Here is a 23,502-nt window from a genome sequence, read left to right on the forward strand (position 1 = left end):
CCGCCAGCATCCTCCTTCCCATGCGGGGCGTGGCAGGACCTGCTGTCCCTGCATCCCTCCAGGAATCCCGAGCTTCACTTCCCTCTGCAGTAACAGCACAAGCACATGCAGCCAGGGATAGCCCCAACCCCAAGGAATACTGCAGATTACAAGCTGACAAAATAATTCAGCAAACTGATTTTGAGTGGGACTCATGGTCTGTGTTCAGTTATAGTTTTTGACAGCCATCAAGAATTAAAATTGTTGTGCCCTAAGTGATCCATCTAAAGATAAAGTGTCTTTGGGCTGGGACGGGAATAGACCTGGCTTATGGATATCCACGAGGATCCAGGCATAGAAAAAGGCCTTAAAATCTTCGGGTTAATAATGGGTTACAGGATCATCTTTTGCAGAATTATGTCTTTTTATTCACTGTGTGCTGGGACATTTTGCTATCCAGGTATCCATGGCACAGGTTTGGCCCTGAGAGAGATGCTGAGGGCAGGTGGAACTGCCTGCCTGCAACTGACAGGAAAATGAGAAGTTTCCTGTCTGATTTTGAAAGGCAGAGACAAGAAATAAGCAGGGTTTATCATCAATGTTGTAGTTGTAAAAAAACAGGTATTCAAAAACTGCATGAGGCCTGCCATGCCTGACTGACAGATCCCAAACATGACTGGGATTGTGCTGGGAGGGGGCAGCAGACCTGAGCTGGCAGCATAAAACATCCTGGAAGAAAATTAAAATATTGCTACAAGGCAGCTCCAATCCCGAATCTTGTCTGGTTCTTTCCCCTTCATTACCTGTGGCACAGAGGTGAGAAGAACCAAGACTGAGCAAAGTCACAGGAAGGCCTCACACCTGTAGCACCTCCTGAAAAGGGGATAATATAGCAAAAGAGAAGGCAAGAATTGACCTCTCTCTCCCTATCAGTTGTCTGTAAATGGGAAATATATTTAGGTGGAGACTCAGGAACAGTGAGGCATTTACAAAGTGGCATGAAATTAAACAGGACATGTTTGGGAAAGACATCACAATCATTACATGTCACGGGCTGCTGTAGGAAAGCCCAGATTACCCAAACAAAAGCAAGGAAGAGCTCTGGGTATAACTTACAGAGGGATTTTAAACAATAGAGAGGAAAATATTTCAAGCTAAGTGTTTGAAGGGCTCTTCCCTCGATTTTAGTCTCTCGTTGCCTGAAAATTATCTGGTACTGTATTCATCTAAGCACGGTTTAATGTCGATGAAAGGGTTTAGTCCCTCTAATTCTGCATCTTTCCCTTTTCAACCTCTCTTTGGGGCTCAGAGCATTATCTCTTCCTGGGATCAGTCTTCTGTGCTTGATTTCAACCCAGCCTGGGAAAAAGCAGCACATGGAGATGTTGACGTTCCCAACATCAGGCAGAAGCTGGATGATAATGACGACGAACGCTTTCCCACGTTCCCTGCCCAGCGCCGCGATGCCAAACCCTATTGTGTCCCACACTCCCCAGCCCACCTGCTCCTTTGGGAGCGGGGTATTATCCCCAGGCAATTCACAGTCAATTTGCCATGCTGTAATGGATGCTTTCCCTTTGTCCCGGGCACGCATGGATTGGCTGGAGACTGTGGGAAACTCCGAGTCGCTCCGGACCCAGACTTTTGTAATGCGGCTCCTGCGTATAAATAGGGCAGATCCCGGCTCCCTTCTCCACTCGGAGCTGAAAGCAGCCCTTGGGATAACGATGCTCTCTCCCTGGACATCCCATCGCCCGGAGGGAAGGAAGCACAGGGTGAGTGTCTGCTGGAGAGCCGGGAAGGGCCGCACTCCGGGGTGCTGAGAGCTGTTGGGGTGTTGTTGGGGAGGGGAAGCCTCGCTGCTCACCTTCCCTTCTCCCCCTTCTGTGTTACAGCTCCGGGAACCCCGGCTCGGATTTACAGCAGCTGGAACTGCTCCTGGAGAAGGGATTTCAGAGACACCGGCCCAACTCCGAGCTGGGGGAAGGCGAAATCCTGGGGGGATGGCTGTGAGCGAGCCGGGATACGGGCGAGGTGAGTGCTCCCCATCACATCCCCATCTCTCTCGCTGCCCTTTCCTTTGGGAAAAGCTCCAGCCGGCTCCTCCCCGTGTAACACTTTTCTCCTCTCCTGCCCTTTCAGCTCTAGCAGCCAAGAGCCCGCGGCAGGATGATCCTGAGGGGCAGAGCCCCAGAGCCGCTCTGCAACCCCCGTCCCTCCGTTCCACGGGCGCAGCACCGCGGGGGAAGCTGAGCTGCCGCTCCCGGAGGGCACAGGTGCCACCTGGGGACTCTGCTTCTTCCTCCAGCCACCAGCTTCCACCAAAACCAGCAGCACCGAAGCGATTCCAAAGCCTCCGCGGGCACCGGCAGTTCACGATTCCGTGATTTTTGGACTTTTCCCGTGTTCCAGAGGAGACCATGACTTGCTGTACAAGTCGCCCCCACTCCTCTCACGAGTAGGGAAGAATGTTTCCCCTTTGCAGGTCATTGCTCTGCATGGATGTGAGCTCCCCTTCTCCCAGAAGGACTGCGAGGATCCCACCGCGCGGAGACAGAGTTGTTCTGAGGGAATGTGAGCTGTATCCTCCTGCTGGGAGGGCTGCAGGGGTCGTTCGGAGCGGAACGACGGCTGTTCTTAACCTCTGCGAGGTTGTGCGTGTAGCTCTGCTGGGAAAGCTGTGAGCCCTGGGACCGGCAGAATTCCCAAAAGTGTCCCTGCTTTTCCTCTGGCTCCTCGGGCTCCCCACCTGGAATGCCCCGGGGTCTCACTGGACACATTTGGGAATCTGGCCTTCCCACGGTGCCATGAGAGGTTCTATAATATTTATAGTCTGTACTGAGCACGCTCTGAGAATGGTTAAACCATATCCCAAACTATGTAGAGGAAATTCCTCGGGATGTCTTGCTCACGAGCCAGGGCTGTTTGTGAGGTTCAGGATGCGTGTGTGCCTTTTGTAAAGGCAGGAGATCTTTTTTTTGTCCTTATAGGACTGAAAGTTGCAGCTGTGCTGTCGATTATAAAATAAATATTTATTAAAGTCTTTCATGAAAGGCAGGTGTATAAATTATATTTACTTTTGGGTACCCTTTTGCCAGGGGAAAATGGGAATTTGTTACTGTCCTTGGAGGATGTTACGATGTGTTCTGTGCAAGCTGCACCAATGTATGACCTGTGCCAGAGTTATCTTGAACGTCAGAAGTTGCAGAAACTTTTAACGGTCAAAAATAAAAATCTGCTTAATCAATCCGAAGTTATTCTTTTTTTAAAGTAGTTTTTACAGCTGGTTTCCCTGTGGTCAATGGACATGAGACAGATTCCAGTGAAAGCAGAGATGTTCAGATTTGACACCGAATTTCCCCAGCAGTTCTGTGTCCATTGGGACGCCCTGCAATGCTGTTTTCCATGGCTCGGGAATATCAAACCCCAGCTCTCTCAATGTGAGACAAAAATAACAGCACGCCCCAGCAGCAAATTCTCTGGGAATTCAGAGCCAAGAAAGGTCACTGCAAGTGTGAAAAAAATCATGGAATGGTTTGGTTGGGAGGGACCTTAAACGTGATCTAATTCCAACCCCTTGTCACAGGCAGGGACACCAAACCCAGAAAGCGCTTTTGATTAAGAGATTAAATTTTCCAAGGCACCTCACGGCACAATTCACATTCCTGGGGATGCGTCCGGGTCACAAAACACTTGGAAAAACGCAGGTTGTTAAAATTCAGGGATTCGGCTACAGGGGGCACACGTGAGGCTGTGTGGAGCTACCGGGGATCCCCCCGGGGGTCTCTCTGCCCGTTGTCCCCAATTCCTCCCGGGGGTCTCTCCCTATCTCCCCCAAATTCCTCCCCCATGGTCTTATTCCTCCCCACCAGGGGTCTGTCCTTGTCCTCCGCCCCCCGCTCCTCCCGAGGTCTCTGCCCCGGGATCTCTCCCCGTCTCCCCTCGCTGCCCCCAGGGGTCTCACCGACCCCTCCCCGGGGTGTCCCCCCGTTTCCTCCCTCTGGGGTCTCACCGATCCCTCCCGGGGTGTCCCTCCCATTTCCCCTCTCCAAACCCCCCTCCCCGGGGTGTACCCCCAATTCCCCCCTCCAGGGTCTCCCCGATCCCTCCCGGGGTGTGCCCCCCAATTCCCCTCTCTGGGGTCTCACCGATCCCTCCCAGGGTGTCCCCCCATTTCCCCCCGGGGTCTCTCCGCCCCCCTCACAGTCCCTCAGGCCCCGCCCCGCCGGTGGGCGTGGCCGCCGCGCGCTCCCCGCCCAATCCCCGCGGCTCCGCCTCGTTCCTATGCAGATTTATGCGCATACATTTGCATGCCGATGAGGCCGGGGTGAGGGAGGGAGCGGGTCGCCTTCAAAATGGCGGAGCGGGGCGGGCGCGGCAGCGGTCACGGCAGCCTGGACAAGAGCATCACCCTCCCGCCCGACGAGATCTTCCGCAACCTGGAGAACGCCAAGCGCTTCGCCATAGACATCGGTAACCGGGAGTGGGGGCCTGCAGGGAGCAGGCGGCGGTGGGGAACGGGCGGCGGCTCCGGCCCCGTTGAGGGGACCCGCGGGGGGCCGGGCCGGGCTGGCGCGGGGCACGCTGGGAAGTGTAGTCTCCCGCGTCGCGCAGGCCAGCGCGGGTGGGCGCGGGCTCACTACAGCTCCCGGCGGGCTGCGCGGTGTGTGGGCAGCGCGGGGCACGACGGGGGTTGTAGTCCCGCCGCCCGGTGTCGGTGCGCCGCGGGCGAGGAGTAGCACTACAAGTCCCGGCGGGCCGTGCGCGGGTAACGGGCCGCGGGGAGCCGGGCGGGGCGGCCCGGCCGGGGCTGCCCTTGGCGGCCAAGAGGGAGACGGGGGAGAGCCCGGAGGGTTCGGCCGGACCGGCCGGGGGGCGGCGGGACTGGGGGGCATCGGCTGCACCCCTTGAGAACGCGCCAGACCCTGCCCCAGTGCGCCAGGCCCGACTGCGGAGCCCCTCGGCCGCCCCCTCCCCAGGCCGCGGCCCGCGGGATGCTGCGGGCGCTCCTCCGACTCCCCAAACCGGCCTGGAAAAAGCAGAAAGGGCCGGGGACGGCGGCTGTGGCAGTGCCCGGGCAGGGCAGGGCGGCTGCGGGGCTTGGAGTGGGACGGGGTCTGTCACTGCTGCCTCAGTCACCCCCAAAAACACCCGACATTCCCGATTTCCCACACCCTGAGCGAGCCACAGGGTGACACATGTCAGGGTGACACACGTCAGGGTGACACCTGCGCGCCACAGCCGGGAGTTGTGCAGGGACAGGCTGAGCCTGTTCCAGTTCCTCTGGTGCAGGGATCAGCAGTCGCTCTCTGGACACCCACTGAGCCAAAAGTGCCATTTCACGCGTTTTCCTTCCGTTTTACGGTCTCGAGATTAGTGGAATTTTTATGAGAAAAGCCAGGGAAAAGAAAAACAAGCTCTTACTGTCCAGGTGAACGCTGCTGTGTGTCGTGGAGGCTCAGGGACAGTGGGAAGAAAACCTGCACCCCAATAGAAAACCTTGTGTCGCCAGTTCCTTCAGCCCCTCAGGAGCTGCTGGTTACAGTAACAGCCGGGACTGGCCTTTGTGCGGGTCAGCACGGAATTAGAGGCGTGGGATTAGTTATAAAACCCAGTTACATGTCTCAGCTGGTGTTCTGAGTGGATTTAAGTCTTTAAAAACTGCGAGGGGAAGGGGATAATGCAGAAAGCATGGCTGTGCATACCGTGGGTCTGGTAATGAATTCCTGCAGCACCTGTGTCATTGTTGGTATAAAGCACATGACATTCCAACACGGGCTTTGTGATCCTCGGTTTGGAGGTGTGGAGGGAAGCTTCTCCATAAAAAAAACTGTGCAACCCCTCACCTTTTAGCAGAACAGACTGTGGGTTTTGTTTACCAGAAACTTTAAGGTACTGGCTGGGACACCGAAATCAGATCCAAGGTCAGGGAAGCTTTATTGCTTTTGTTACTATAAGTGTCTGTCCATGGTCACTCTACGTTGACCTCACTTAAATTTTCCTGGAGTAAACTGCCTGTTTTTCTCCTACTGGTTGCAAATTATTTTTCTAACAAAAATATTTGAGCACTGTGCAAGAGCTGACAGTGCTGATATGAAGGGAAAGCTACACACTCTAGGGATTATCTTTCACCTCTGCTGCTTCATTTCTTGGTTATTAGGCAGCAGAGTGCAATGCCACCGAATTTAGCCATTATTTAGGATCTAACATTGCCAGGTTTTTATTTGCTTTCAGGACTTTAATGATAACCCAGTAGTGGATCACAGTTACCCTCAGACCTGGAGCACTGTGGAAAACATTGAAGTTATACAGTGTAACCCCAGAAATCCACTTTTGCAGGTCAGATGCAAAGACAGGGCAAGGGATTGAATTGTGTTTCAAGGGGAGAGTTGAAAGTTTTATTGCCATGAACAGACTGGAGGCCTGAAGGGGATGATGGGGCTGCTCTGCTCAGACTTGCACACTGGTAATATCTGCAACTGCTGTGTGCTTGAGAAACATCACTCTGAGCATTCTTTACCCCAAAGCCAAGACCAATCTTGCAAAATAATTACTCAGTACAGAGGGTCATTTTCTAACCAAGCCATGAGTTTGCAGACTTGTCCCTAAAAGGAGAGTAAGAATATTATTTAGGTGTTGCTGGTGAAACCCTCTGTGCACATGAGGGGCATTGCTCAGTGGTGGCAAACCAGCTGAGAAAATCCTGGTACAGATTTGGGGGAGGTTTCATAAAGTTTCCAAACACAGTAAATATCAGCAGAGCATGTACTGGGCTGGCTAATTAAGAATTTCCACTGCTCATCCTCATCCCATATCAGTTGGGCACAAACTGAATTTATGGAGCTTTTCCCTCCTGTGATGCCCTGGGGGTTAAGCAGGCCAAGCAGTTCCTTAACAGATGTTCTTTCTGCATTTCCATTAATTCTCTCTGGCTTTAACTGAGGAGACCTGGAGAGCCAAGAGCTGACATAAACATAAGTTCTATTGTTTGCTCCCAGTTGAGGCATTAATCATAACTTGTCATCTCTTTATGAACAGGTGGTTCATTAACCAAATTGGCTTATTACTCAACTGTACAGCACAAAGTGGCAAGAGTGAGATCCTTTGATCATTCTGGAAAGGTGAGAATTCCATCAGGGATCAGCTGCATCTGATTGATTCATATTCTGGACTGGGTAGAACAGAAATTGTATCCAAACCAAATATATATAATAACTTGTTCTATATAAAATTTTTTGGGAAGTGTTTATATTGCCAGATACTGTTTGAAATATTTATTTTCCATACATTGTGTGGTACTTTTGTAAAAAAAATACCTGCTCCTGTGCAGACATAACTTTGCTCATGCAGAGGGATTTCCTGCATGTCAGCTGCATGGGAGAATTGATTCTCTCAGCTTAAGGAGAATTAAGACCTGTGAAACTCTATTCTTCTTTGACATAGCTTGAGGTGTTATATTTAATGGCATTAACACAGTTTCAAGGGCAAAAAAAAGCACAAGTACTGATGTTCAGTAGTTCAGCATTTAACCTTGTTTCTGCAAGAATATTCTCTTAAGAAATCCTTTTCTCTCTTAAAGGACATAGACAATGAACCTTTGTATGAAATATCTGTTCAGGAGGAGATTACAGCTCGACTTCACTTCATTAAATTTGAAAACACTTACATTGAAACCTGCCTAGATTTCATCAAAGACCATCTTGTCAATACAGAGACAAAAGTCATCAAAGCCACTGGTGGTGGTGCCTACAAATTCAAAGACCTTATTGAGAAGAAGCTGGGGTTGAAGTAAGTGGAATTGCTTTTTATTCTGTAAAGAATTAACTTACACCTACTCCAAAAGCTTTTATCATTTTCCTGGGCATGCTCAGAGCTAATTCATGTGACAGTCATTTATTGTATAGCTCCTACCTAAACTTTCTGCAAAGGCTTGCAGGAGAACAAAGGGCTGCCCCATGAATTTACAGCCTCATAAATTTACTGTTCAAACACCATTATCAAACACCAAATACTAAAAAGCTTACACTGAAACCTACCTAGATTTCATCAAAGGCCATCTTATCAATACAGAGACAAAAGCCATCAAAGCCACAGATGGTGATGCCTATAAATTCATCTTCTATGCTGTAAGTGTAGAAAAACATTAATTTGCCCCAATATTAAACATCACTGGGGAGACCTTCAAGGCACCTTTCCTGCTGTGATCTGTGGAGTACATTCCTCAGCCCCTGAGGGCCTGAGCTCATCTTTTACAATGTCTTTGCAAATTACTGATTTCTCCTGATAAGCTGGACTCTGTTATCTGTTTATTTCACACTAGCCCCCTTTAGTGCCTTATTGGCTGTTATTTACTAATAATCAATTGATCAAGATAAGGAGGCAGCTTCCCCTCTTATCTCATCTGCTGCACCTGCTTTTGGTTTTCATTTGGTTCTGACATAGTCACTTGATCCCCAGGTCCAAACCAGAGCAGCTTCTCCATCGTGGAACACACGAATCATTCTGCAGTAGCTGAGATGAGTTTGTGTCTTGTTTCTAACAAGCCTCAGGATATTTTCTGTAAGAATTTCCATAAATCAATAACAGTACAGAGGCACAGAAGTTCACAGAAGTCACTGTGTGTTAGCTGACTTACCAGTCATCTCTAAATTTTGTATCACATTCCCAGACTTCACACTGGATATGTCCTGTTGTGAATCCTGCTACTCTTGTGAGAAGTCTTTTTTTCTGTGTTTGTTGATCCCAGTTGTAGGCTACTCCCAGTCCATTGAATCTAGCACAAACAAGTTCTGAAATGTTGAGGAGGCCTTTTGTGCTTTATTAGGAGGCAGGGGAAGAGCAACAGATAATTATTCCATGTTGAGAAATTGTTTTCTGAGGTTAATTTCCAGCTAAGCTTCCTGACCTACTTTGTGGCAGGGGTGCACAGACCATGAAAGGAGCCGGGCTGGATGGAGCAGTGTAAACAAGCAAACAGGATTATTTGTAATGACAACATGATTAAAGTTACTGTGTAACAGAACTCCAGCCTGGAGTTGTGGCATGGGAGGGGAGCCCCAGACCATGTGCAGATGGAGGTTTCATGTTTCCAGGGAGCTGGGCTTGTGCCACGTGGTGTGAAAATTCCAGTCTGCAAAGTCTGTGCAAACTGCTCCAAAAGCAAACTGCCTTATCAGGAGGGCTGGGACATTTATTTAAGGTTTTTTCCTCCCCCTCAGAGTTGATAAGGAAGATGTCATGACCTGCCTAATTAAGGGGTGCAACTTTGTGCTGAGGAACATCCCCCACGAGGTGTTTGCTTACCAGAAGGATTCAGACACAGAATTCCGGTTCCAGACAAACCACCCCAACATTTTCCCTTATTTGCTGGTGAACATTGGCTCAGGGGTCTCCATAGTGAAGGTGAGTGGTGGCCAAAATGCCTTGTTGGAGATTTAGTAAAGGTGATCTGAAACCTCTCACTGGTTCAGATTTGTACTTGTTTCTTCTTGGGTAATGCAAGGTTTTGAAAGAAAATTGTGCCTTTTTTAAAGTTTATTTCTAGTAATTGCAGAGTTATGAATGCTTTTCCATTCACTGATTTTTTTAAAATTACATTTAATTTGATGTGGTTACATTACCTGATGAGGACAAAGGCTGTCAGATCAAAGTGATTTTTGATATTTATTTGATCACACTGGTGAAGAGACCAAGTTTAATGTCTATATTTAGCATTATTTGCCAAGAATTAAATACAGATATTTCCAAAAGTGCTTGTGGTGCAACATGCCCTTCTCACCTGCCACTACCACAATGGAAGGATTCCATCTCCACTGATTCCACTGTTCCAAAACTGTACACTCTGACCTTTAAATCTGTGTTAAACATTATAACAGGACTTTCTAAATAAATCTGCCTTGTTTGATTCACAGGTAGAAACAGAAGACAAATTTGAATGGATTGGGGGCAGCTCAATTGGAGGTGGAACCTTCTGGGGTCTTGGAGCTTTGCTCACCAAAACAAAGGTATCCAAGTCTTTCTTTTAAAGGGAGTGGGATTAAATTAAATGCTGGGAGGAAGTCTGAAATGTTGGAATGTTAGGTAACAAGGCTGAGTCCTGGACTTGTGTTCATATTTTTGATACTTCTGATATGTAAAAGGAAGCTTTACATGGAAAAGTTATGGTGGAATATAGGGACAAGAATTAGGAGATGCTTATTGTGACCAAAAGCAATCCTGCATGGGGCTTAAGGACAAATGATGGACAAGAACCTCCTCAAAGTGGTTTGGTAATTTTTTATTCTCTTTTCAACTTAAAATGCCAGCCCAGTTCCTGCAATGCTGTCTGCAGAAGAGAGCAGGGAGCACACAACTGCTGCAAAATGTCTGGGAGCTGAGAGAAGAACTTTTGCCTCATGGTTGGTTCCTTGGCTGCCAACTTGAGTTTAAATCCTGGGTTGATGGACAAGGCCTGACTTAGTCCTGCTCAGCCAGCCCAGCTCTGACATCATGCTGGGCTTGCCAAAGAGCCATGTGGCTTAAATGAGTGTCCTGAATGTCAGCAGAGTAGGAAAAGCTACAGTTACATATGCACCAGATAGGGAAATGTCAAAGGGAGGGCACAGCCTGGCTGTGCTTTTTGATGGATGCTCCTAAAGAAGAAATCTTAGACCATGACAGTGCCTGCTCTTAATTCTCTCTTGGTTTTGTAGAAGAAATTAAAATTAGCAGGATTAAAAATTAAGTATTGGGATAATGGAGCTTGCCTGCAAGTTTAATTTCAGGGACAGTGGCACATCCTGCAACAGTAAAGGTACACTGAGACTTTTTTCTCAAACTTCTATTTTACTGTGCTTCAGGAAGACAAAATTCTCTTTCCTCTTAGTTCCTATATTTCTGACTTCTAAGATAAGGGATGCTATGAGCCTTCTGACTGTTTTATATGTGCTGACCCACTCTAGTTTTCAGGGGAAATTCAACAAAATATCTGCAGATAAGAAAGAGTTTGATTGTGGTGTTCATTTTTAAAGGAGCTCCACTGAAGATCTGTGTGTTTGACCAGATAGGGAGTCTGGATCTGTCCTTGTAATTAGAAATAGCCTGGTTAATTCTAAGACTGGTTTTGCTCAGTAGAGATGCTGCAGAGCTCTGGCCCAGGCCAGCTGTAGTAACTGTGCTTCTCACCCTCAGAAATTTGATGAATTGCTGCAGCTGGCCTCAAAGGGCCAGCACACCAACGTGGACATGCTGGTGAAGGACGTGTATGGAGGTGCCTACCAGACCCTGGGGCTCAGTGGGAATCTCATTGCCAGCAGCTTTGGGAAGTCCACCACAGCAGACAAAGGTACTGGGATCAAAAAGATCTACCCAAACATCTCCTCTGGCTCTTGGCAATCAACTTTATACTGATCAAACAAATAGAACTGAAAATAATCACCAGCATCTTTCATGATCTCGTGTTTTGCCTGCACAGTATTGATTAAAGATATTATGTAGTCCTGCTTTATAAGCAGACATTTAAATTTTCTTTTTGGGGTTGCCTAAGCCAAAGGAAAATTTAAAAATAGCTATCTGGTTAGCCTGGGATTAATTAATTCCTGTGGGAAATAGATGTGGCTTTCTGGGCTCCAGAAAGGCCCTTTGGCAGTGATTTACTACAATTTTCAGTTTATTTGCAGTATTTTAATGAAGTACTTGCAGTGCATCTCAGGCCAAGAGGGATGGATGAACCCTAACCCGTGGTTCCTAGAGAGAAGAAATGGTTTCCTGCCATCCAGGAAGTTTTTTTTCAAGAAATATTTCACATAGGCTTATTGGGGTTTTTTTTTTCCCCTGATATCTTCAATCAAATCACACTCCTTGTTGAAAGTGCATTTTGTATGTGAGGTTTTTGTAGGGGGTGACACATTTCTTTTCCACACTAAGGAAAACTGCTCCACCCCTGGATTTTTCTTTCCCCAACTGCAGGCTCAGTTAGGAAATCACAGTCCACTGGAGTTTTCTCAGTCTGTGTGTAATTTATTTTACTCTTCCTTCCCTTCCAGAGTTTTCCAAAGAAGATATGGCCAAAAGTTTGCTCCACATGATCAGCAATGACATTGGTCAGCTGGCCTGCCTCTATGCCAAACTGCACAACCTGGATAAAATCTATTTTGGAGGTTTCTTCATCCGGGGCCACCCCGTCACCATGCGCACAATAACCTACAGCATCAACTTCTTCTCCAAGGTAAGGAAAACACAGCCTTCCCTACAGCAGAGGCACTTCTTAGCTGTTTTTCTAGGCTCTTGGGATACTTTCATAAATGAATTTGCACATGAAATAAGCTTAGAAGGCTGCTCCTTAGGTAGGTAAGGCAGGGATGTGTTGTGGGAGGGTGAAATCAATGTGAAATGCCTGGGAGTTGTGTCTGGCCCTTTTTCTCTCTCCCTACCTCCCTCTCTCTCTCTTTATTATTACTTTTTGATTGACAGTCTGTCTTGTAGCTCCAAGTAATGAGTTTCCACTGTGTTCTTAGATAGTCACCATCATTATTCAATTCCTCTTGCTGATTTGCATCTTTCCACCCCCAGGTCATGCAGTGTGGGGTTGTTCTGCTGAGACAGTTGGCATCAGTGGGGTTTTGTTATTAAAAAGAAAAATCAAACCCCAAATCAACTAAGCTGAAGTTCTTTGCAGATTTTGAAGCTGTGGAAAATACTGAAGATTTTTGACTAGGAAAAAGGTCTAATCCACAAGCTCCTTAATGGTTGTTACAGGTAGATTAGTCCTGCACTTTGGGAATTTTATAGAGTAGATGACAGCATTTTTTTCTCATCTCAGTGCTTCATGCAAGAGACTCCTGTGTGCTGCTTTCCCCCCCTCTTTATTTCACCATTGTTGTCCCTTTCTGTAAAACTTGCTGAGTTCCAAGAAAGCTATTGCAAAACTGCAGCTTTAGGTTGTAAGAGACACTTTGCCAGGATTTAAATCCAAAGCTCCCTGTGAGCTGGAGCTGCTGTTTCCCTGTAGCCCCCCTCAGGGTGAGCTGTTCCCAAGCCACTGCTGAATTCCTGGAAAAGGCTGTGTCTCACCCAGCATAGGAAAGCTGAGGGGCCCTGCTCTGAGGGTGGAGGTTCTCCTCCCCAGCATTCCTGTATTTTGCATTAATAATGGAGTTTTTTGGATGGGGGAGTGCTTGCCCGTGGCTAATGCACAGTGTCTGTGTGGTGTTGAGGAGCAGTGCAATGAAATAAAGCAATGAGCAGTGTCCCAAAGGTGTTGGCTGCAGTGGCACACACCTACCTTGGCCATCACATGACCTTGCATTTCCAGCCTGTTGAAGCAAGAGGAGTTGAATATTCATGGAATGATGCAGTGGTGTTTTCCAGGGGAGGCCATAGAGCACACACCACTGGTGCATGGGTGTTTCCAGCTGTGTGGTAACTGGGAATGATGTGTGTGAGCAATTCCTCCCTGAGCTGTTCCAGAAGCACCATTAAAGTTGCTGAATGTGTGAGAATGTAGCACAAATGACTGTTACCATCTTCTAGTTGTTTCTATTAAATTAAAGTGTGAAACTAGTGACAAAGAAGTGCCTGTTAGCCCTCAGGGACCATCCAATTGCAATGTTTCATATTGTGGCAGGGAGAGGTTCAGGCATTGTTCCTGAGACATGAAGGCTACCTGGGAGCCATTGGGGCATTTTTAAAAGGAGCTGAACAAGACAGTAAGTACAGCACTGCTCTGTTCTGTATATGCTGTGTTCTGAAATGTCAGTGTACTGTCCAAGTTTCTCTTAAGAGGCTGCATGTAAGCTGTTGCCTAAATAAATCCATTTGGCACTAATAAACACAGATGCTGGGCTTTGGTTTTATACATTCTGGCAGGGACATCTTAATTTCTTACTGGAATTCCTGCTCACCTTTGAGAAGGCAGCAGGACTGGGCTCTTCTCTTCTCTGCATTCTGCAAAGAGCAGTCACAGCTCTAAATCCAGCTGGGGAAATGTGGGTTTGGAGAGCTTCCCCCTCTTTAAGAGGCCACTTCTGAATTTCTTTAATGTACTGAGGAAGACCAGCATCTCCAAACTGTGTTTGAGAGTGAAAAGCCTCACAGAGGAGCCCCTTCTGTCCAGATCCTTGGATCCAGGGTGCTTTGGTGGAATTCTGCCTGTGTAGTTTTCCTTTTCCCATTGATGTACTGGCAAGCCAGGCAGTACATTGGTTACAGTGGCACAGCCACAGGCTGCTAATGGTACTTAGCTCAGTAAGTATCAAATACACCTCCAAAAATTGGATGTGGAATTCTTTTCCTGCCCATTTGATAGAGATGGGCAAGGAACCAGCTACTGAGGAATTAAAGACATTGCTTCTGCAGCATGTACTGTACATCTGAGCTCATTAAACTTTTCTCAAATAAAGCAAATCTGGAAATAACTCTAGTGTTTCTCTGAAGCTTACATTGTGCTTTGAGAGTTCTGTAATACTATTTTGTTAATAATGGATCTAGATTTAGAAGTAAGAGATGCTCAGTGATAGTGCTTTGGAGGCATGCTGATTAATGGCAAGGAAATGGGGTTAAAAAGAATTATTTTAGAACTTAAATTGTCTCTTGTCTCATTCAGGTTGAAGCTCTTTGGAGCAGGTAATTCACTGAGTGGTTGAAACATCTCTTTTGGGGGTTAAAGGGAAAAATTTTGTTTGCTTTTAAAGACAAGGGGAGCTGGCTTGTGTAGTGCAGCAGCTGCTCAGAGGGATGCTGGCTCTAGACTCACTCACAGGAGTATTCTCAGTTTTATTTTCAGATTATGTGTGTCTGTGTCTTTCTCTTTTCTAGATCCAAACCAGTACAGCTGGGGAGAGAATTATGCTGGGAGCTCTGGGCTTATGAGCACATCCCCTGATGTTTACCCCATGCAGAGAACACGGAGTGGTACAGTATGTGCTGTCTTTTCTAGACCTGTGTGTGTTCTCTTGGCAGTGCTGACCTGGACAGAAGTGATGATTCTCTGGTTGCTTCTTGCCCCTGGGGCTCCTGCTTCCCAGAGAAGTGACCAGTCTGGTGCCTGGTGTGGTGTTGTCTTGTGTCCTGTGTGGTGTTGGATGGAATGTTTCATAAAACAGATTGGCTGCTGCTTTGTCTTACCCCCCTTCACCAAACTGGGGGGAATGTTTGTCTCTTACCCTTTTTCTGGAGCAGCTGGATTTTGCTGCTGCTGAAATACCTCAGAATTTGGAATTTCATGTTCCACCATCTTTAAGCAGTGTTAATTTGCTTCCTGTGAGAAGACAAATACAAGATTAGACAGAAGAGCACAAGCCCAGTCATCTCTTAAAGTCACTGACAGTACAGCAATTCTGATTTCACAGTGGATTATTTTCACACTGGTTAATTTCTGTCTATAGGGTGGGCATGGATAGAATAATCCACAGAGGGCACTGGTTTATTTATGATGACCTAAAATTGTCTGCAAATCTGTCAGTCTTAACTGTGGCTGGGCTTCTGCAGCCCTTGTGCTAATTTAATTCATTGTGAATTAATTTCTGAGGGAGTTCTAACCCATCTCTTTCCTTTCTCCCCTAGTTTGACATGCTGGAAATGGACAGATTGGAGAGACCACTTGTTAACCTACCACTGCTGAAAGACCCCTCCACCTATATCCCAGACACTGTTGACCTCACAGATGATGCCATGGCCAGAAAATACTGGCTCACCTGCTTTGAGGAGGCACTGGATGGGGTAAGTGTCACAGAACAGTCCTGTGTGGGTGACACAGGTATTTAGGAAACAAATCTTGTGTGAAGCAGCATGTTTGTCCTGTAAAATACTCCTGCTGTGTCACCTCTCTGGAAGTGCAGCCCCTCTTTCCCTGTAACAGAGGCACCTGATATTGTCCCAGTATCCTAAGGAAGGGCTTAGGCCCTTCAAAGGTAGAAATGTTCTTCTGTGGTGCATTTTTTTAGCTTCTGGAAGGTGTTTTCAAAGCATTTTCTCCCTTTATTGTCACTTGGACCTCTTTGTACAGAACTGCAAGCAGGACAGTTACACAACCAAAGGTCAGAGATCCTTGGGTTGTTCCTACTCTGGGAGCAGTCCTGCTGCCTCACAGACACTTTTCCATGGGAAGAACACAGTTGAACCAGACACAAGTTAATATTTTTTTCTGCACTGAAGCTGATTCAGGCAGTTCACTGGAGTAAACAAAAAGAGAACACAAGGGGTCGACGTGCACCATTGTATTTCTGCTTGTTTCTCCCTTAGTGTATGTGCATTGTTATTTTCTTCCTCTCCTCTAAGTAGTTAGAACTTGTGCTTAATTTCTGACAGTACAGTCTGGAAAACAAACTTTAAATCTTTTGGGATAAAAAGAGGCATTATAATCCTTGTTTACTGTTTGGAATGAAGGGAGGCTGGGAGGTGCTGTGTGGGAGGGAGCAGCCAGGCTGCAGGCACAGAACAGGGAGGCAGATGGAGGGGTTATTGCTCAGACTGAACTTCACATCAGTTACAGGAGGAAGAGTTAATTTGGTAACTCCAGTGCTGCCTGATTTCTCTGCCAGGTGGCAAAGCGAGCTGCAGCCAGCCAGCCAGACTCAGTGGATGCACAGGAGAGAGCTGAGAAGTTCCGCCAGAAATACTGGAACAAGCTCCAGACACTCAGGCAGCAGCCCTTGTAAGTGGTTTTATTTTCCCTTTTGCATCTCTTGCTGCTTCTCTTCATCAAAAGCTAACCAGGTTGTGAAGCAGAACAAAGACAAGTAGGCTGAAGGCACAGGCAAGCTTCTGTGCCAAACATCACATCCTCTGCACAGAGATTTTGGATTTCGTGTGTTGGAGTTGAGCAGAGATATTCTATCTTGGCAGAAAATTTGTTACTAAAAATTTGTACGTGGCGATTAAAAATTGCAGCAGGTTAATTCTGAACATTCTCCCTCCCTGTATTTAAATAATCTTACTGTAGATTTAAGATTATTGAATCTACAATAAATAATCTTATTGTAGAGTCAGGGTTTAGCACCTGTGACTTTCAGCTTTAGTGCTCATGTGAGGGGCTGTGACTTACAGAGGAAACAGATGGAAAAATAACCTTTTCTGTTTGAAGTAATTGATTTGCTTTTTCTCCCCCTCTTCCTTTCTAAAGTGCATATGGTACCTTAACAGTCAGAAGTCTCTTGGATACAAGGGAACACTGTTTGAATGAGTTCAATTTTCCAGATCCCTATTCCAAGGTGAGTTCAAGACACTTTTCCAATACTTTGAAACTGTACAAGTGATGGATGGCTCAGAGGGGAGAGATTAGAACCAAGTTCCTGCACTGGTTGTGAGCAGCTGGGGGAGGAGAAACAGCACTGGGGAGTGGGACATAAACCCCTTCAGCTGCACAGACTCCTGGAGAGGATAATGGTAACCAAGAATATCACCAGCTTCAGCTGCCTGACAGCCTGAGAAGCCAGGTAAGAAATGTTGGTCTGTAAATCCAGTGTTTCCTGTCTGTCTTACAGGTAAAGCAGAAAGAAAATGGAATAGCCTTAAAGTGTTTCCAGAGTGTGATCGAGTCCCTGGATTCCCTGGGCTGGGAGGAGAGGCAGTTTGCACTGGTGAAAGGACTTCTGGCAGGGAATGTCTTTGACTGGGGAGCAAAGGCAGTCTCAGAGTAGGTGTTACATCCTTTACCAGCACCCTTTAAGCTACAAAATGTCCAGTTGTGGGTTTTTTTCTGAAAAAATATAGTTCATCAATCTCCCCATCAGCCTTTGTACAGCACTGTTACATCCTGCAGCTGGTTAAGTCATTACATTTAATTTTGAACATTTCATGTTCAAAAAAGACAAAAAATGTCTTTTTTTTGCCTGTAGCCTACTGCCTGCAAACATCTCTACATTGCTGAGGCTGTTTTCTTGTAGCATCAGAACTCTGATTTAATGTCCTGATGAGCCTTTTGTTTTTAACATGATCACAAAATACATTTCCCAGTCCTGGGACCCACAGACACCCCCAGTACAAGAGTGCAGTAAAATTGCTGGGCAATGCTAAAGCTAAAGAAATGTTTGAATTCCACTGATGTGAGATGGAGGAGTTGAACTGTGTGCTGTTTGTTTCTCTCCTGTTCCAGTGTTCTGGAGTCTGAGCCACAGTTTGGGTTTGAAGAAGCCAAGTCAAAGCTCCAAGGTAAGGGGAGATCCATGCTGGTTGGAGCTGGATGTGAATGAGAGGATGGAGTGGGAATGTTTGTGGGGGTTCTGCTGCCTGGATGACAGGGAATCATTGGGACTTGTGAGGGTTCTTTAAATGCAGACCCAGATTTTGGGTAATGCTCCAAAGGAATTAAACCTGCAGAGATGGTCACTCACTGTTGTGTCCCTGCCAGGGAACGTTGTCCTGGGGGTTCCACTTCCACACCAGTCCAGAGCTTTAGTGTGAAAATTCCACTTCAGCCCTATTCTCATGGAGCCATTCCCATAACAGAGAGCTCAGGAACTCTGTGAACTTACACATTTAACAGTCCAAACCTGAGCTCAAATGCTTCAATGCTTCAGTGAGTGCAGCATGAACCTCCTGCTTGTACCATGTGAAGAGTGAGTGCTGATAAGAGGTAGTGGCTGCTGGTAAGAAATGCTGACACTGCTCTGTCTACACAGAACGTCCCTGGTTGGAAGATTCCTACAGCCAGTGGCTGGAGCGACTGAAGGTACGACCCTGGCTGCCCCTAAACCCACTAATTAAACACCTTAATCATCAAACCACCTCAGTAATTGTGGGGTTTGAACAGAACTCTGTTCAGACAGCCCAGAACAAATCCCAGTAATTCACCATGAGGGACTAAAGGAGTTAGTCTAAAACGTGGTTACTCCCCAAGCTGCTTCCCTGAATTCCCACTGGAGCCCAGGTGCTCCAGAGCCTCCCCTCCTTATCAGGGCTCTTATTTCCTTACACCCAGACCCCTGAATTAAAAAACCTGGGGCCAAATGTAGTGTTTGAGTTGTTCCTCCCCCTGAGTAACCAACCTAAACTGGCATTAATGTAGGAGCTTGCTGGAAGTAATGAACTTATCAATTAGCAAAGCTGCTTTATTTTTTTCCCCCATGTGATTTCTTTTACCATTTAATTAAGATTAATGAAAAAGCTTTTGTGTCTTTGTGTAAATCTCTCTGTTGGAAATGGCAGCCTAAAGGTTGGGGATGAGCAGACTATGGCAAATCATTACATGTTCCATCCTAAAACAAAGCATCAGCTAATCTTGTGTAACAGGGATAATTAGGGAACTACAGGCACTGTTCTGTCAGTTTTTATTAGGAATTAAGCATTTTTCAGTTCTTCTACTGGTATGAACTGGAGTGAACTAAGTTTCATAACCCCAGGTTGAGAACAAATGAAGAGGTTAATGGAGAATAGGCACTATCTTTTCATTTTAGGATGTCACTGCCCCCACAGTCCAAGCTGCCCTTTCCTGGCAGAAGGAAATCCTGTTCAGCCAGCACCAGGCTGGCTTAAAACACCCTCCAAGGTAGGTCCAGCTGGCACCCAGCACATTCAGGATCACAGCCTGACTGGAGTTAGGCCTGGCTTGAGTTGGCAGGTGGAGGTTTTACTGCTGGAGTTTGAGAGCCCTGTCTCAAACACAGCACAGGACTTGAGGCTGTTTTAAACCCCTGTGCAAAGACACCATCAGGGAGCCCCATTCCTCCTGTTTGCCACTGCTGTGTGCTGGGAGTTTGCTACAATCCAGACCCAAAGGCTCAAGTTTTGAGGGTGTAAAATGTGGGGGTTTGGAGGAGTAGCTGTGAATAACAAACTTCCCTGAGGTGAGTGGTGCTCCATCCTGAATGCATTGGTTTTCTCTTGCAGGAGGGTCCCCCTCATAAATGTGCCTTAATTTTCGCAGATAACAGTGGGATAGACATAATTTTAGGAGTCTTTCCTTTTGTCCGAGAGCTCCTTTCTAGAGGGACAGAGGTGAGTGGTTTTCCTTCTGAACTCTGGAGTTTTGGTAACTGCTGGAAGGTGGCACTGCCCACCAGCAGGACACTCCTCTGCCAAACTGGGAATAATCCAGCAGCTGGCACACCAGAGCCTGACTGTGGCCCCTTCCCCCAGGTGATTCTGGCCTGTAACTCTGGCCCTGCCCTCAACGACGTCACCTACAGCGAGTCCCTGATCGTGACCGAGCGCATCGCAGCCATGGACCCCGTGATCCAGTAAGCACCACCTCTGTCACACCTCCCTGGGGAGGAGAGCAGGGCCTGGCCACAGCCTGCCTTTGCATTTCACTGCTCAGTAGCATCTGTACTGGCAGCCTCAGCCCAAGGCAGAGCATTTGCTTTTGCTAAAGTGAAAAATTTAGAAATTGGGTCTTGCTGGCACACCCATAGTTATATTCTTGTTGTGTCTTCCCTGACAAGCACTCCAGCTGCTCTACCAGGAATTTTCTATTGTTAATAGTGGCAAATCCATGTATGTCACTCAGAGTGTCCCCAGGAGAGGATGCAGGGCTGACTGAGCAATCCTTGTGCTCAAGGAAACATTGTGTTTCCTGGTGAAGTCTCTGCAGCAAAGGAGGCCTTTGCAAAAGAGGCTTCGGTGTTCTTGCTTCTCTGCCTTATTCCCATATGTGCAAGGCCTTGCTGAAGCAGCTGTTTAATATTTTTGTCTTTTTAAACAGCTCTGCACTGAAGGATGAGAAACTGCTGTTGGTTCAGACGGGCTCCAGTTCTCCGTGCCTGGATCTGAGGTACGTGGGCCAAGTGTCACTGTGTGACTGCAGGTGTGACCATGGTATGGCTGAGGTGTGACTGCAGGTGGAGCTAAGGTGGGGCTATGGTGTGACCAAGGTGTGACTGAGGCAGGGATGTGGTGTGGCTGTGGTGTGGCTGAAGTGTGGCCACAGTGGTGGCTACAGTGGTAGCCAAGCTGTGGCCACAGTGTGGCTGCAGTGGTGACCATGGTGTGGCTGCAGGTGGAGGTGCAAGTGTGTCTGTGGTGTGGCCAAGCTGTGGCCGCAGTGGTGGCTATGGTGTGACTGAAGTGTGGCCACAGTAGTGGCTGAGCCATGGCCACAGTGTGATTGTGGTGTGGCTGAGCTGTGGCTGTGGTGTGACTGAAGTGTGGCTGCAGGTGTGGCCATGGTGTTGTGGGTGTGGCCATGGTGTGGTGGGCGCAGTGTGGCTGAGCTGTGGCCGAGCCTGGCCGCAGTGTGATTGTGGTGTGGCTGCAGGTGTGGCTGAGCCGTGGCTGCAGTGTGGCCGAGCTGTGGTGGCTGCAGTGTGGCCGAGGTGTGGCCGAGCCTGGCAGCACTGTGGCCATGGTGTGGCCATGGTGTGGTGGCTGCAGTGTGGCTGAGCCTGGCAGCACTGTGGCCATGGTGTGGCCATGGTGTGGTGGCTGCAGTGTGGCCGAGCTGTGGCCGAGCCTGGCAGCACTGTGGCCATGGTGTGGCCATGGTGTGGTGGCCGCAGCGTGGCCGCTCTGACCCCTGTGTTGCAGCCGCCTGGACCAGGGCCTGGCCGTGCTGGTGCGGGAGCGGCAGACAGACCTGGTGGTGATCGAGGGCATGGGCAGGGCCATCCACACCAACTACTACGCCGTGCTCAGGTGCGAGAGCCTCAAGCTGGCCGTCATCAAGAACTCGTGGCTCGCCGACCGCCTCGGGGGCAAAATCTTCAGCGTCATCTTCAAGTACGAAGTGCCCTGTAAATGATGGAGCTGCCACGGCCCATGGACTTGCACTAGTTTTACTTTAACTGTAAAGAATGTATTTTTATTACAACAGGGACAAGAGTTCACAGGAAATTCCGTATTTATATTGTGCTTTTGTGACTTAAAAAGCGACAATATGATTCACTCTATAGTCTACACACTCAAATATATATATATGTATATCACTCATTGTTTATTTTGGTAAGTGTTTATTTTAATGCTGCAGTATTTGTGATGAAAAGACTTTATTTTTTTGTTCTGTGAGACATTCATATAGAAATATATTTAAATGTCAATGAAACCTTTTTTATACATCTCTGCCTACTCTGCCAGCAGTGACACGGCACATACAAAATTGTTTTTAACTGCTAAGTGAACCTGACATTTCATTTTCAGCTTTTAGACTTACCTAAATCTCTCCTGCTCTGTGCAGCTCAGTTGATGGAAGGGCTGCTCCCACAAACGTTGCTCAGGCTGTGACTGAGCCAGGGCTGTTGCAGTCTGAGTTAAGGACCAGCCCTGGTTTCCCAGCCCCTTGTTTGTTCCCATTAGCAGGAGGGACATGGGAGGGAGTCCTGCAGCTACACTGAATTCCTCACAGGGAACATGCAATGCTGGATTCAGGATCACCCACAGTTTCCCAGCCTGAGCCCCCTTGGTTTCTATTGCCTTCAGTTCTCCCTGCTAGGACTGACAAGGGTTGGTGTCTTTGTTCCTGCAGTGCAATTACAGCCATTCCCATGGAGCCCAATTTGCTTTTTCTCTCTTCAGCGGTGCAGTTCATAAATGGAATTATTTCACCACCAATTTGCCCTAACACTTACATGCCTCAGTCATCCTAGCTCTGAAAGGGAAAACAGCTTAATGAGGAAAGTGTTTAACATGCAGCTGAGAAAACTGTTCCCCTGAACTTCAGTATTCTTTGAGAGCAGGAGAGTGATGCAGAACACCCTCACATCTCCCCTTGCAGGGGAGCTGGGGCTGTGCTGTGTTTGACTCATCCCCACACTCCCTCCCTGCTCTGGTACTGAGGGATTTCCACTGTCAATCCTCAATTCTTGAACAAAGAGAACAAAACATTCTCTGTCCCCCAACAGTGGCCCTTACCCTGTGATGGGAAGGGACAAAGGACAAGCCCTGCCTGGCATTTCTTAGCTCCAGTGGTTCCTTGGTGGCAGGGGTTCCCTTTATGGGGCTTGGGGTTACACAGCAGCACTATCAGCTCTGATTCAGGAATTGCCTTCCCAGGGCCCAGCACCTCCTGCTCAGGCAGGGCAGGGTGAGGCTGTTTATAGCTGCAATGCTTAAGCTGCTGTTCTGATTACAGCAGACAGACAAGAGCTTTAATGTTCCACGACTGTTCCTCACAGGAATTAGTAGCAGAGGCTTCACATTAACCTGTCCCTAGTCACTTCCTTCTCCAGGCCTTCATGGACTTACAGGGTTAACTTCAAACATGGATCCACCATCCTGGCCAGCTCAGCTCCAGTTTAGCAATTTGTCACAATTCCACTCTACCCCTTATCAATTTAAATTCTTCCAAGCCATTTAATTTCCTTGTGTTTGCAGCTCCACCACCACTCCAGAAGTGTTCTCTGTGTGTGTAATTAGCAAACTAACACTCTAGACTAGCAAAAAAACATCTTCCTACAGCTCCTAGGACATGGTACAACCCTAACACAGGTCCTATTCCTGCAGCAAAAGCTCCTTTAAGCATTTGCCTTCCCTGATGTCTCCTGGCTTTGTCTGGCAGTTCCTTTTATGCCTAGACGAGAGCAGATTTCTTCTGTGAAAACAGAGCAACAAGATTTCTGAAAGAGAAATGGGAGAGAAGGCTGTGGGTGGATTGTTCTGTGGATCCACATTTTCCAT

At 47.5% G+C, this 23,502-nt stretch overlaps 3 protein-coding genes across 6 annotated transcripts in view; 1 reads left to right on the forward strand and 2 right to left on the reverse strand.

Annotated features, from left to right (window-relative positions):
- LOC130261563 (uncharacterized) lies at positions 1 to 4,373 on the reverse strand. The gene is made up of 2 exons (XM_056507902.1): positions 4,284 to 4,373; positions 1 to 3,485 (listed from the first exon to the last, which is right to left on the reverse strand). The coding sequence occupies exon 2, from the start codon at positions 2,399 to 2,401 to the stop codon at positions 1,217 to 1,219; it is 1,185 nt and encodes a 394-aa protein (XP_056363877.1). The 5' UTR covers positions 2,402 to 3,485; positions 4,284 to 4,373; the 3' UTR covers positions 1 to 1,216.
- Positions 4,263 to 21,819, forward strand: PANK4 (pantothenate kinase 4 (inactive)). Its single transcript, XM_056507896.1, has 19 exons — positions 4,263 to 4,452; positions 7,018 to 7,100; positions 7,559 to 7,767; positions 9,198 to 9,381; positions 9,891 to 9,983; positions 11,149 to 11,302; positions 12,003 to 12,184; positions 13,583 to 13,664; positions 14,773 to 14,873; positions 15,520 to 15,675; positions 16,497 to 16,609; positions 17,078 to 17,165; positions 17,439 to 17,590; positions 18,050 to 18,105; positions 18,576 to 18,625; positions 19,783 to 19,890; positions 20,032 to 20,132; positions 20,597 to 20,665; positions 21,418 to 21,819. Exons 1-19 carry the CDS (start codon positions 4,335 to 4,337, stop codon positions 21,629 to 21,631), a joined length of 2,313 nt encoding a protein of 770 aa, XP_056363871.1. The 5' UTR covers positions 4,263 to 4,334; the 3' UTR covers positions 21,632 to 21,819.
- Positions 21,799 to 23,502, reverse strand: part of LOC130261562 (probable glutamate receptor) — a 13,443-nt gene continuing 11,739 nt past the window's right edge. For all 4 annotated transcript variants that reach the window (XM_056507897.1, XM_056507899.1, XM_056507898.1 and 1 more), the window contains one exon: positions 21,799 to 23,441. In XM_056507897.1, coding sequence (XP_056363872.1) covers positions 23,340 to 23,441 — 102 coding nt within the window. In that variant the 3' untranslated portion in view covers positions 21,799 to 23,339. The remainder of the gene's footprint in view (positions 23,442 to 23,502) is intronic.

The sequence above is a fragment of the Oenanthe melanoleuca genome, chromosome 21 (genome assembly GCF_029582105.1).
Source record: "Oenanthe melanoleuca isolate GR-GAL-2019-014 chromosome 21, OMel1.0, whole genome shotgun sequence".
NCBI classification, from domain to species: Eukaryota; Metazoa; Chordata; class Aves; order Passeriformes; family Muscicapidae; genus Oenanthe; species Oenanthe melanoleuca.